The sequence below is a fragment of the Anthonomus grandis genome, chromosome 15 (assembly GCF_022605725.1).
Source record: "Anthonomus grandis grandis chromosome 15, icAntGran1.3, whole genome shotgun sequence".
Lineage (NCBI taxonomy): Eukaryota > Metazoa > Arthropoda > Insecta > Coleoptera > Curculionidae > Anthonomus > Anthonomus grandis.
The window spans coordinates 10,978,387-10,991,194 of record NC_065560.1 but is presented as its reverse complement, the minus strand read 5'-3'; the positions used below and the strand labels follow the sequence as shown (position 1 = coordinate 10,991,194).

Below are 12,808 nucleotides of genomic sequence, written 5' to 3'. Positions count from 1 at the left end.
AGATGCTAAAGGTCGATCTATTACGCAAAATATAAGGATTAACGTTGATATGTAAATTTTCCAGAAAGAACGGGCAGTCTATTAAATTATTAATAATTTCATAAATCAAAATTAAATCTAAATTATTTCTACGACTCTCTAAGGGCTTCATACCATAAAACTTTAAGTTATCATAGTAAGTAAAAATTGTCAATTAAAGCGGAAATTTAAGTTTTTAATTTAATTTTTTAAGTTTTAACCTCTAGGTGGTCATCTTTAGGGCGTTAAAATATTACGGTCACAAAAACTACCGAGTTCTTAAATAATTATGATTACCTCTAAACTGAATATAATTAGAGTCAATAATGTCAGAGAACTTTTTTGTTAGAGAAGGTAACAGTTTACAGGACTAAATTTTGCGGTAATTGAGGCAAATGCAAATATCACCTCCTAATTGATTTAATTTTTAAGGAACCATCAGCTTTCTATACCTCTATTGAGCTTGTTAGGAAAAATATACAACGCAAAAAATTTTATGCAGATCAGGAGTAAACACGTAATATATTCTGTAAAACACTTATAATGTGTTAAGCTAATAGCAAACATTTGCCTACAAGTTTTTACAAATAATATCTCTATTCATACTAAAAAAGATTGAATTAGATAATCTTTTCTTAGGTTGACCTATGTATAGAACCAGGGCAAAGCCTAGGACTAATGATACGAGGTGGAGTCGAATACAACTTAGGAATTTTCATTACGGGAGTAGATAAGGAGTCCGTGGCAGATAGGGCAGGACTTATGGTAATTACAGATTTAAATTTGTTCACAGATATATTTTCAAGTTTTTATATTTTTTAGGTGGGCGATCAAATATTAGAAGTAAATGGACAATCTTTTATGGACGTAACCCATGATGAGGCAGTAGCTCAGCTTAAATATCATAAAAGGATGTCGCTTGTAGTCAGAGATGTTGGAAAAGTGCCTCATTCTTGTACTGCATACGATAGGGAGTTTGACTTATGTAGTCCAGGGTAAGTTTTATTTTCACTTCCACTTATCGCTAACTATAATATCCACGAATATTTAGATTTAAATGTAAATATACTGCAAGATAAATATGACATGCAATATATTTTCTTTTGTTCCGTGAAAATTCTTTATGTTTGTATTAACATCACTTCGCAATACTTTAATTCTTATTATTAGTTTTATAGGACGCTTATAAGAAGCAATATAAACATTTACGAACAATGTATTCCAGAGCCCCAGGTTTATTTTTTAAATTTAGTTTTCAAAAAATAGAAAAGGGTATAATATTGATATAAAGTGTTTTTGGAATATTTGCTAAAATTTTAAAATTATCACGTCTCCTCAGTATTTTAAGAATATCCTGAGTAAAAATGAGTTATTTCAAAATTCGCTTTCTATATTAAGCAGAAGGATGTTGTTGAAAATATTAAATCACATAATCACTAATATATTATAATTAACTAATATCAATCATCAATAAAAAATATATAATCACTAATATCGCTGAGAAAAATTATTTAAATTTTATCAAATTTGGAGTTAAAGCCCAAAGTAAGCATGTGCATAATCAATTTATTAACTTGGGCTTTCACTCTTAAAGTATCTTTCGATTGTGTATTTATGGATCAATGATTACAACGGATAAAAAGTAATTTTACGGATATTAAGTTACAATTACTTCAAGAAGATCTTTCACATCCAAAAATAGTCTAAATAATCTAAAGATCTCAGTCTGAAATAATAAGCAGAAATGATACATTTGAGCAGCAATTAAATTTTATGCAGGGGTGTTCCACAGAACTTGTTAATGGACCACAGTTATTTTAATTTGTTTTTCTAAAAAGAATCAATCATATCTAAACTCTAAAACTCCGCAATATGCTAATGACTCACAGATATACAGGGTTGTTCAGTTTCGAAAGCGGAAACTTTAGAGGTAGACAGAGAACTACAAAATAATACTAATGGGTAACTAAAGATACTTCGGTCATCCTCCACTAAATTTATTTAAAATATTTGCCTACGTGTTTCGGACATATAACATATCCATCAACAGGGATAGCAAATTAAGGAGTTCCGTCATTACATCTTACAAATCTAGTGCCTCAGACAAGGTTAAAAGGTTAAAACGAATTAAGATATATGAGAATGGGACCAAACATACATTTACAAAAACTTTAAAATTACATTATTACGACAATATGATAATTTGCAAAACAATTACACATATTTGCTCAATTTCTAAGAAAAAAATGGCTGGTTTTTTAAAAGAAAAAATATTTCTCAAATGTTCAATTCTTAAAAAAATGCCCTTTCCTTTTTTTCATTTGACACCTTTTTAGCAAGTAAAAAGTGTAAAAAAAGAAATTTAAACGTAAAACAAAGTTAATTTAATTAGTTGCTTTCAACAACAATAACAAAATGAAATAAAATCAATGGTTACATCAAAGATACATTACTTTACATACATTACATTATTTCCAAAGTTCACCGACTTGAATACATTTTCGACATCTTCTATTTAGCTCATTAATTGCAGATAGCAGATACGTCATGAGGATTTGGCTAAATATGATTAGAAGCTTCCTGAATCCTTAAAATTAAATCTTCATTCGTTAATTCGGAATTAAGGAAGAGTTTAAATTTAATAGTGCTCCAAACGTAAATGTCTAACGGATCAAGATCAGGTAGCCAAGCTACTGGTCTAATACTATTAACCACGTCAATATTGATTGTCACATGTTATTCCATCCTAGCCAGCCAAGGTATTAAGCTGTTCTCTTACGCTTCTCTCGAAAATGCGGGAGCTGTCCATTTGTCCATGCGCCAACTGTCATGCTTTAAGTAAATGGGAAAATCGTCTAGGTAGTCCTAGATATTGATTGTAAAAAACTTTATTAATAGTAAAATAAACACTAAGGATAGCAAATATTTTCCATCAATAATGCTCAACGAAACGAAAAATTTGGATTTTTTTTCATCAGGTTTAAAAGCCATTAGCAATATTTTATTTCTTTTTCAGCATCATCAGGGTGCATGATCTTATTCATTGTGTATTACTTTTAATATTTTAAACTTAGGTATGTGAAAAGCTGCTGGACTGCCTTGGCAGAGCTTAGCCTCATACCATTGTCAAGAGAACAAAGCTTGCGATTATTCTGATAACTTTATCGGTGATTTCTTATCCATTTGTTATTAAGACTCAGGTCAAAGTTACAAAAATTCTGATATTATGTTTTGATAAAAACATGAGAATCTAGACCCCTTCTATTTGGATAGCGTCTATGATATTCACGAACTGCCTCTTTTGCATTAACAATACCTATGTTCGTTGTCAGGAAAAAGTATACATAATACTAACAACAATGCTAACAAACATTCGAACAAAGAAAGTATTTTGTCACAATATATGCATAAATATATATACAGATATGATATATATATATATATATATATATATATATATATATATATATATATATATATATATAACATCTTTTTAAAAACTACGCGAATTAGAACGTATTTTATGGAGTAATTTTAGTCTGTACCTTTACAAATTCATAAATATATATATATATATATATATATATATATAGATATATATATATATATATATATATATATATATATATATATATATATATATATATATATATATATATATATATATATATATATATATATATATATATATATATATATATGAATTTGTAAAGGTACAGACTAAAATTACTCCATAAAATACGTTCTAATTCGCGTAGTTTTTAAAAAGATGTTGTCTATACAGGTTTTTACATTGCAGTTGAGATATTTTGTAGAGCATTGAGTTACTTTATTCTCTATAATATCAATATTCATATCTCCACAAAAAACCTCGACTGGAGGTTTTTTGTTTCTATAATTCGTTCCTAAGATCGGTTTGCTCTGACAGTAATCGATTGAAAACTCCGTCAATGAATAAACTTTTTACTAACACAAAAACCACGCCAATAACAATTGGTTTTAAATTTTATAAGTAATACTTTTTATTCTTCCTTATATTGCATAAAACTTCTTTTATGTAATTATCTTAAAACTTATTATTTTAGGAGTCGCTTGGCAGCCGCTTCCTGGGCTACCAGAAAATGGGCAGCTGCTCTACAGGCAGTAGAAGAAAAAGCTCGAATTTTACTAAACAGACCGGAATTTGGCGCATTAGTTTACTACACTGATGAGTACGCTGCCAGACATATGACCGTAGATGCCTTTGTACAGTGTATGACTGAGTTACTTAATACGCCTGATAAGGTAAGTGGTAAAAAAGGGTATCAGCCCTTTTTAAGGTATGTGAAATTATATGTAATACACAGTATTTATTTTTTTGTGGAGAATGATTTTACGATGCTTCAACGACGAACGTTATGGCTCGATATACGAGCGAATAGTAATAAAACTAGGTTTATTGCATATTACTTAATCTTCATTTCCGATCAGCGTCTTAAAACGTATAGTTAATGCTGCCACCATATAGAGTAGATGCTCGATGCATACATTTAACCATATAATTAAAAAAAAACAGAACTTTGCGACTTTCGCAAACCTGAGCCACATTTTTGAAAAATTAATAATGCTGCAAATAGAATTAATTCAACTTATTTTGTTTCTGAAATACAGAGTCGCTCTCTGTATAAGACAGCTAAAAAATGATAATTGCTTTGGTTAGATATTTTTATGTAGAATTCAGTAGCGTAAGAGAAAATCAGAGGCTTTTAAGAGTTATGATCTCAACTTGCAACAAAGATTTATCAAATTTTTCTTTTTAAAACGTTGTGTGATATTACGAAGATAGAAGAAGTGAAAACATTTTATTTAATAATTGTAGTGTTAAATAAAATGTGTCATTGTAGCTTTAAGTTCCTACAGAATATTACCAGGATTCTGATGAACAAAAAATATGGTACTTACAGGAATATACCAAAAAAGTTTAAAACAAGAACATAAAGCTTCGTTAGAAGGCTTATTACATTTAAATTACATTTTGGTGTATAAACTCCCTAGTGAAACCACATAATTCTTTTCTATGAGTTTCATTAGGAAATTTAAATCTAAAGAGTCAACAGTCCTATATACATTGGTTCTATATACTATCTACATGGGCTGTGCAACCTTCTTTCTTATTTTGTTCAAAACCGCCTGTCTTTTAACATAACTATAAGTAATTATTATTCCAAACGCATCAAAAAGTTAATTCCGACTCTTTTGCAAAGATTTTTGTATTTATCTTATATGTCTGGAATTACGTTAAATATAAGAATACCGAGAAAGCATATGTGTACCTGAAAAATTCACTGTTTTTAATCTGCACACCTTCATAAATCATGTTCATAGGGTATTAATAATAAATATTAATTTGACGCTATTTATATTGACTGAGGCAAGGCGTTCGATCTTGTCGAAAGTAATTTCGTTCTCGGGGACACTGTTGTAGTTTCTTCATATAAGTCGCCCTCATTATGTTAGAATAGACAGTTTGTAGACTTGGACGTACTTTACCTGATTGTGTTTATGATTGTGTATTATTCTGTTTAAGATCTTAAACAAAATTCTTAATTCAAAACCAAATTTTATTAATCGCGTCATAAATAGGCTACAATAGCAACGACGACGGTCATATAATTTCTTATTCGTCAAAATAGTTTGTCCGGTGAAAGATTTACCAATATACATCTGGCTTACGGTGCAGCTCTGTGAAATGATAATTAGCCAAATGAGCTATCAAGAAACATGACCGGGTCTAGTCATAGAAAACCTTAAAGAAAAAAAACCTATGATTTAGACCATCGCTGCCTTAGAGAAATTGATTCGCTAAGACATTATGGTGAACCTGGTTGTCTTACAATACCTTTAAAGATCAGTTCAGAAAAAGTTCTGCACCACGTAAATAAAAATTGATCTACGAGTTGTATTTATGCAATTGCACCTGTACTTTTATTACATATAAATTTATACTTTAAATCATGCAGAGTACTACTTTAAGTTCAGGAATGGTGATTGTTTGGAAATTAATAATTATTTTCGATTAGGATGATTAGGATGATCTCTTCAAATTCATCTTGATGATCAAACTGCAGACAACGCCGATATTGCTGCTGTTTATGATACCACAAATTGTACTTAACGCGAAACTCTAATACTTTCTAGGCCTATCATTTCCCTTTTTCTACAAAATTCATTAACATTAGGTTTGGATAATTTTCTCACTATTTTTAAAAAATTCCCTTTGTGCTTGGCATTTTGGACCTTTCTGGACTTTGAAAACATAGTTGTTTTACACTTATTTTTAAGTCATCTGGTGAGCATTATCTTAAAAAATTATCGTGGGATCTCCAAACAGTCAGCTGTTCCGAAGCTCTTTGATAAGCTTATATACAATTAGTTGAATTCGCATTGTAGTGGATCTTAAGCTTTTTAAAGGGTCGTGCCCAGAAAAGGTTATTGATATCTTTTCAGGGGTACCTCAGAATGGTCATTGTTCACCCTTATTATTCAATCTCTTAATTAACCATATTGCTAATTAGCTTTTATCTATAAGGTTTTGCTCTTTGCTAATGATCTAAAATATATAGAAATCTGTTGATCTTGAATGACATTCTTTTACTGCTTTTTTTATTTTTTTGACTTAAAGTCTAAATAACCTGAGGCTTAATAACCTGAACTTAAACATGGATAAATGCCTCTATATTAGCCTTTGTACAACGAAAAAGTTGAATCAAAAATACTTTCAGCAATACTATCTTGCTCTATAAAAACCAAGTTAATGATCTTTTTCAATGAGACATTTTTGGCATTATTTTCAGAATTTTGAGAATTTTAACTTTGACAACTACATATTCCAGGTTCAGGTAAGAGGTCTAAGGACACTGGGGTTTACTTTGACAAATTGTAATGATCTTTTAAGTTTGATTGAGTTTTTGTTTTTGATTTAATGCTTCACAACAGACACTAGGATTTTTTAGCCTTTTTGATGTAAGTATTTATGGTACTATACTATACTATGGATGTAATAATCCCTTTGATTTATTTTTTGATCCCCCAAGTTCTTAAATTTCTGAATAATCATAATGATATCGATATTTTCAACTTATCTTTAAAATCAATTTGGATTGTGAATTATATAAATGCGAATTGTAATAATATCATAATTTTAGTTTGTTATGGTATTATAAATATATATAATAAATAAAATAAAATTTATAATATGCTCAAGAATGGTGATATGTCTTTAGAAACAAACTGACTACTCATTTGTATCCGTGGAGAAGCCATGCCTATGTTGTTCCAAAAAGTTCGCGGATCTTACAATTAAAGCCAATGGTCAAAATATTTCAATAATTATTATCAATTAAAATTTATTTGTCAATGGAGCAAATTTATATTTATAAATATGCTCAAGACAAATTAATATACAAGAAAATAATAATTTCTTTTAAAATCCGTTTGGTTTTAAAAATAAAAAGAAATACTACCCTAGCAATTAATTCTGCAGTTGTGAGATATGTTTTGGAGGTTTTTGAGAGAGAACTTGTACTTTTTTGAAAATCCTTTGCCTCGATTTTGACTATGTTTCGCATATGTACCCTTTTTCAAATAGCCCAATTATGCTTTTTGGGGTAGAAAGTATTTAGCTATTAACTTAATACTTGTCAAATCGCATATAGTCAGTGGTTTCCATAAGATTTTCTCATGCTGCGTCAATCAAAGATAGTATTTTCTTGCAAATAAGTTATGTCTAACTGAGAAAAAGACGCAAAGCATAAATTTTAGCCTGAAGAAAAGCAAAGTAATTTGCTGAAGAGCTGTTCTGATGAGGTTAAATTTCTAGATGTCCTCTTGGGCTGAACAATGACATGGAAGTGTCATATTTAGCAACTTTGCAGCAGGCTCTTAGATTTAATCAATACGCAAAAGAATAAGTACAAAATAATTTGTATGCTCAACAGCCTAAACCACTCATTGAAGACATCCAAAAATTTTTATTTTAATGACCTTTAGAATCTTGCAATTTAGTTCTGATTTTTTTTTAAATTCTTAGAACATTAAAAGTCTAGAATTAGCATTGCCTTGGAACTATGGGGAGTTTTTTTTGTTAGCAACATCTCTGATGCAATGATGCCAAATCCTTATGTAGAAATGGTAAAAAACACTATATACGATATTATGATATCATAAAAATTTGTCACTTATTTTGGCAGGCGCAACACAATACTATTCCTCTTTAATAAAATATGAAACATTTGTCTTTCATAAAATATCAAAAGATACTCTATAAAGGAGTCACCATTAAAGTTTAATGAATGTAGATAAGGTATATTAGAGAAAAAGGCAACAGCATCGCAACGCCGCGCCGCTCGATCGCATTGTTGATTCCACTGTCACAAGTAAGCTTTACCAGTGACGTCGTTAAAAAATATGTACATGATAAATAGTTATTATTAATAGACTAGCTGACCCGGCGAACTTCGTACCGCCGTAGTTAATACCTAACAATTTAATAAAAAAATCAAATCAATATTACAAAAAGCTAGTAAATATTTATTGTAACGCTTTTTGATACACAACATTGTTAGTTTTCTCTCCTGGAGCGAAAATAAATAATGTGAAAGGTTTTCCAACACGGGAGCAGGCCACATATAATTGACCATGTGAAAAACATGGATTTTTTAAATTTATGCCAGAAACATTTAATGACTGCCCTTGCGATTTATTTATCGTCATTGCAAATGCAAGTCGCACAGGAAATTGCATCCGCTTAAAATCGAATGGCATGTCGTTCGGAATCATGGGGATTATTGTGAAATTAAAACGTCTTCGCCTTTGTACTTTCCTTTCAAAATTGTTGCTTCGATGACATTGTTCATCACTTTCTTCACCGCAAAGCGGGTGCCATTCCAAAGACGTGGTTGGTTTATGTTCCGCAACATAATAATAACCGATCCGACTCATTGCAAATTATGAGGTGGAAGTCCTCCGAAGTATTTCCAGCGTATTTAAAAATTCGGTTGGATAGTTAACGACATCATCTTGGTTGGTAACGGAATCAATGGATTTATAAGTCATAAGATCGCCTGCAATCTTATTTTGAATTTCAAAATTTATTTCGTTGACATCAACGTTTTTCGCAGCCAATATAACTCGTTCGCTTAACCAATCGTGGTTTTTATAATTTTGAACAATATTTGGGAATACCTCCTCGATAAGTTCGGTTTTTGATTCAACAAAGTTACAAAAATTGGGAGGGAAGTTAATGTATCCCGACGATGTGTCTACTGGAATTTTGCCATTACCAATATCAAGCAATTGTTTTGAAAAATCTTCTCCAGATTGATCGTTTTGCAGTTCGACTCGCATGTTTATATTTAATTTAAGTGTTTTGACATACTTCTGGTGGCTTTTTTATAGTTACCAATATACTTTCCGTACCATATTACTGAAAGCTACTTACCTTAATAGTAGGCATAAAAATATCTCTAGAAATTTTTGTTGCTCCAAATGACGTCATTTGAAAGCAATTATTATATTGCTGGATATTATTTTAAAAATGTTTTGAATCTGGATGATTTCCGGAAACTAATGAATATAGTGGGTCTGGAGGCGGTACCAATGGTGTCAATTTGACTTGACCACTTGCACAACATAATCCAAATGCTTCATTTTTAAAGTTCATTGACTTGCAATATGGACACACAACGTTCATTTGTCCAATAGCAACGATTTGCTGCAAACTATAATCGATTGCTGCATCGTAATTAAATGCAGCTCGACTTGGATTAAACCTGAACGGAACGTTTCTACGTTCTTGGTTATTCCTATTTCATCTATTCCTTTCAACTTCATTTCGCATCTCGCGTTGCTCGTTGGTTTGACTTGCCCGTATATGTTGTTGGCTTGCAGCATTTCGCGTTCTACGACTTAAGTTGGTTGGTCGAGTTATTGGCATTTTTGAGATTTATATGTCAAATAAATAATCCCTAAAACATGTTTCTACATATAACTTATGCATACCACGTAGTCTATTAGAAGTCTAATACCTGATAACATTTTTAATATTTTATGTCACCTTCTGCCACCCTGTTTATAATTTGTCTTTGAACACTAAACAACCACTGTTGCACTCAACAAACTAAAAAGTTTCACTATGCTGAACTAAGAAGAAAACTCACTAAAACTCGCTAAACAAACTTGAAAATAACTTGCTAAACAAATACACTTTTCTTTCGAATGACGCAAAGCATTAAAAGCAACTGTCAAACGCGAAAAACTGACTTATTATGTTTCAGAATGCATGCATGCTAAATAGAAATTGCTGAAAGCGCCATCTATTTTTAATATTTCATGTCACCCAAGCGCCATTTATTTTTTATTTCTTAAATTACTTTGACCGATAGATTTCTTTAGACAAAGCATTTTTATTTTTTTTGCAAATTTCCAATTTCTGGTGCAATTTTTCTGATGGTTTATTTAATAATATCCTTTTACAAACTAAAATACATCTTAAGAAAAAAGAATTAATAAAATCGGTAAAGTCATTTTCAAGTTATTTAATGACCAAGGAAAATATGAATTCATTTTTATATATTTAGATTATGCCTTAAATTATAAAAATATTACGCGTTTTTTTAACGTACTTCATTAGAGTAAAGGTACTTCTAATAAAAAGCATTTTTATGGAAATTAAATATTTTATAATTATTATAGATTTCTAAAGTTTTTATTATACTACGTTTATTTCTAAGTTTGTCTTGACATGATCTATGACAATATAGGTATTTACCAATAAAAAGGTTGGCTTAAATTGCCTTTTTCCCATGGTGCGGTACAAACGGCACAAGTTTTAACTATATAGGTCACAAAAACCCTGAAATGATTCAACCTTTTTTAACCAAAAACAAAGAACTTCACAAATGCCAAATAAATATGTTTATAAACTAAACACTCCCCTTGACCCTGTGCATATGTTGAACTCATACAAAGTTGTTGTTTACTAATTCTAGCCTTTCAGTGTTCTAAGTTTTAATTTATATTTGTTTAAATAGTTTACTTTGCTAGCTTCAGATATCCTTAATTCATAATTGAAAGCATGACTGTTAAGATAAAAGATTAACAATGAACTAAATATTACTTTTATTGCTGATAAAATAGGGGTCTTAATATATGAGTTTTTTAAAGGTCTTAAACTAGTGACATGTTAATTTGGCTGACTTACATTACTAAAATAATATTTAAAACAGTCTTTTGTTAAAATTTTTAGATGCAATATTTTGGTATGGTTGAACCATAGTTGTAACAAAAACATTCATAAAAACACAGCACACAGAGCATAGACATTGTACAAAATATCACAATAAATAGCACTTAATTAATGTGTAATTTTTCCCCAATAAAGCTATTTTTACATTTCTTATAGTTAACAAGATCCTCGATACAAGTCTGGTTGTTACGATGACAAATAATATTTCATAATTAATGGCTAATGAGTTAAAAAATATTATAAAATATATATTTCCATTTTAGTATACCCTTATGACTGAACTTCGTGAAATCGTGGCATTGGAAGACCGACAGAAATTCGACGAATTGGTATATAGGAGAAACGAGGAAATGCCAAGAAGCAGAGACCCTAGGGAACATGATTACCGGCATTCGAGGGTAAGAACGGGGGCAGTTTTATGTGTTGTCGGGGAATTGGGCACGTAAAACGTGTAGAAAATTGCCAATGAATAAGTTACGACAATAAATATAGCATAGAGTCCAAGTACATTTTAGGTACGGGGTTAAAAATTGCCTTAACAACTTTGCATAAAATAATTCATCGCCAACAATAAGGATGGGGCATGATTTTATAGAATCGCTATGTATTTGAGTAAGATGTTTTATTATGTTTTTACGTTCAATCACTATCCAATATTAGTCCAGATTGGCAAGTTTTCCTACCATTATAATACAATTATATATTATAAAATAATCCTACCATAATAGGAAAGTTATGCGAAGAGATAGAATTATGAATATTGTTAATTTAGCAAGGTCATTGCTAAATTAACACATAACTAAAATATGTCTTATTCATAATATCTATAATAAATATATTTAAATGATTCTTAAGATATTTTAAATTTTCTTCTGTTTTCTCTACGAACCATTACTTTCTGCACATACAACGCATTTCTTGCACCAATCTGCCTAGATATTAACTAAGTAAAATGTTTTGTTCACTATACAAGGTCTTTACCACTTAATATACTAGAAGTTAGTGAAACTCGGTGGCTTAACTCTGGACAATGTACAATTCGAAAACACACATTCTTCTCCGGAAATACCTCTAAGACACGCAGAAATGGAGTATGCGTAATTATTTCCTCATGCCTAAGAATCGCAGTAAAAAACATACACTCTTTTTTCAAACAGAATGTCACTTCTTCAGCTAAAAGTGTATGTACTCTATCTAAATATTATACACCAACTGCAAACAAAAATGATGAGATTGTGGAAATATGTTATTAACAATTGGAGACCTTGATGAGGATAATTAAGATAAACGCAGTGACACTAAAAATAGGGAATTTTAATTCAAAGATCTAATGAGGCAAAGGATGGAATCTTGTTGACGAATACTGATTGAAAAGAAGAAATGATAGAGAAAAGCGTCTCATCCGTTTTTATTAGAAACAAAAATGATTGATAAGTCATGCTTTTTTCAAATTATCTCTCTTTCCGCATTCTTTACACTGAGACACATTAGAGTGACTTTAACAGC

The 12,808-nt window shown here is 30.4% G+C and overlaps 1 protein-coding gene across 7 annotated transcripts in view; it reads left to right on the top strand.

Annotated features, from left to right (window-relative positions):
- The window catches only part of LOC126745344 (whirlin), a 368,204-nt gene that overhangs the window by 150,293 nt on the left and 205,103 nt on the right, over positions 1-12,808 (top strand). For all 7 annotated transcript variants that reach the window (XR_007663517.1, XM_050453134.1, XM_050453135.1 and 4 more), the window contains exons 6-9: positions 658-783; positions 841-1,013; positions 4,104-4,302; positions 11,566-11,700. Coding sequence is in view for 6 of the 7 variants with exons in the window: in XM_050453134.1 (XP_050309091.1) it covers positions 658-783; positions 841-1,013; positions 4,104-4,302; positions 11,566-11,700 (633 nt within the window). In the remaining variant the exon portion in view is untranslated. The remainder of the gene's footprint in view (positions 1-657; positions 784-840; positions 1,014-4,103; positions 4,303-11,565; positions 11,701-12,808) is intronic.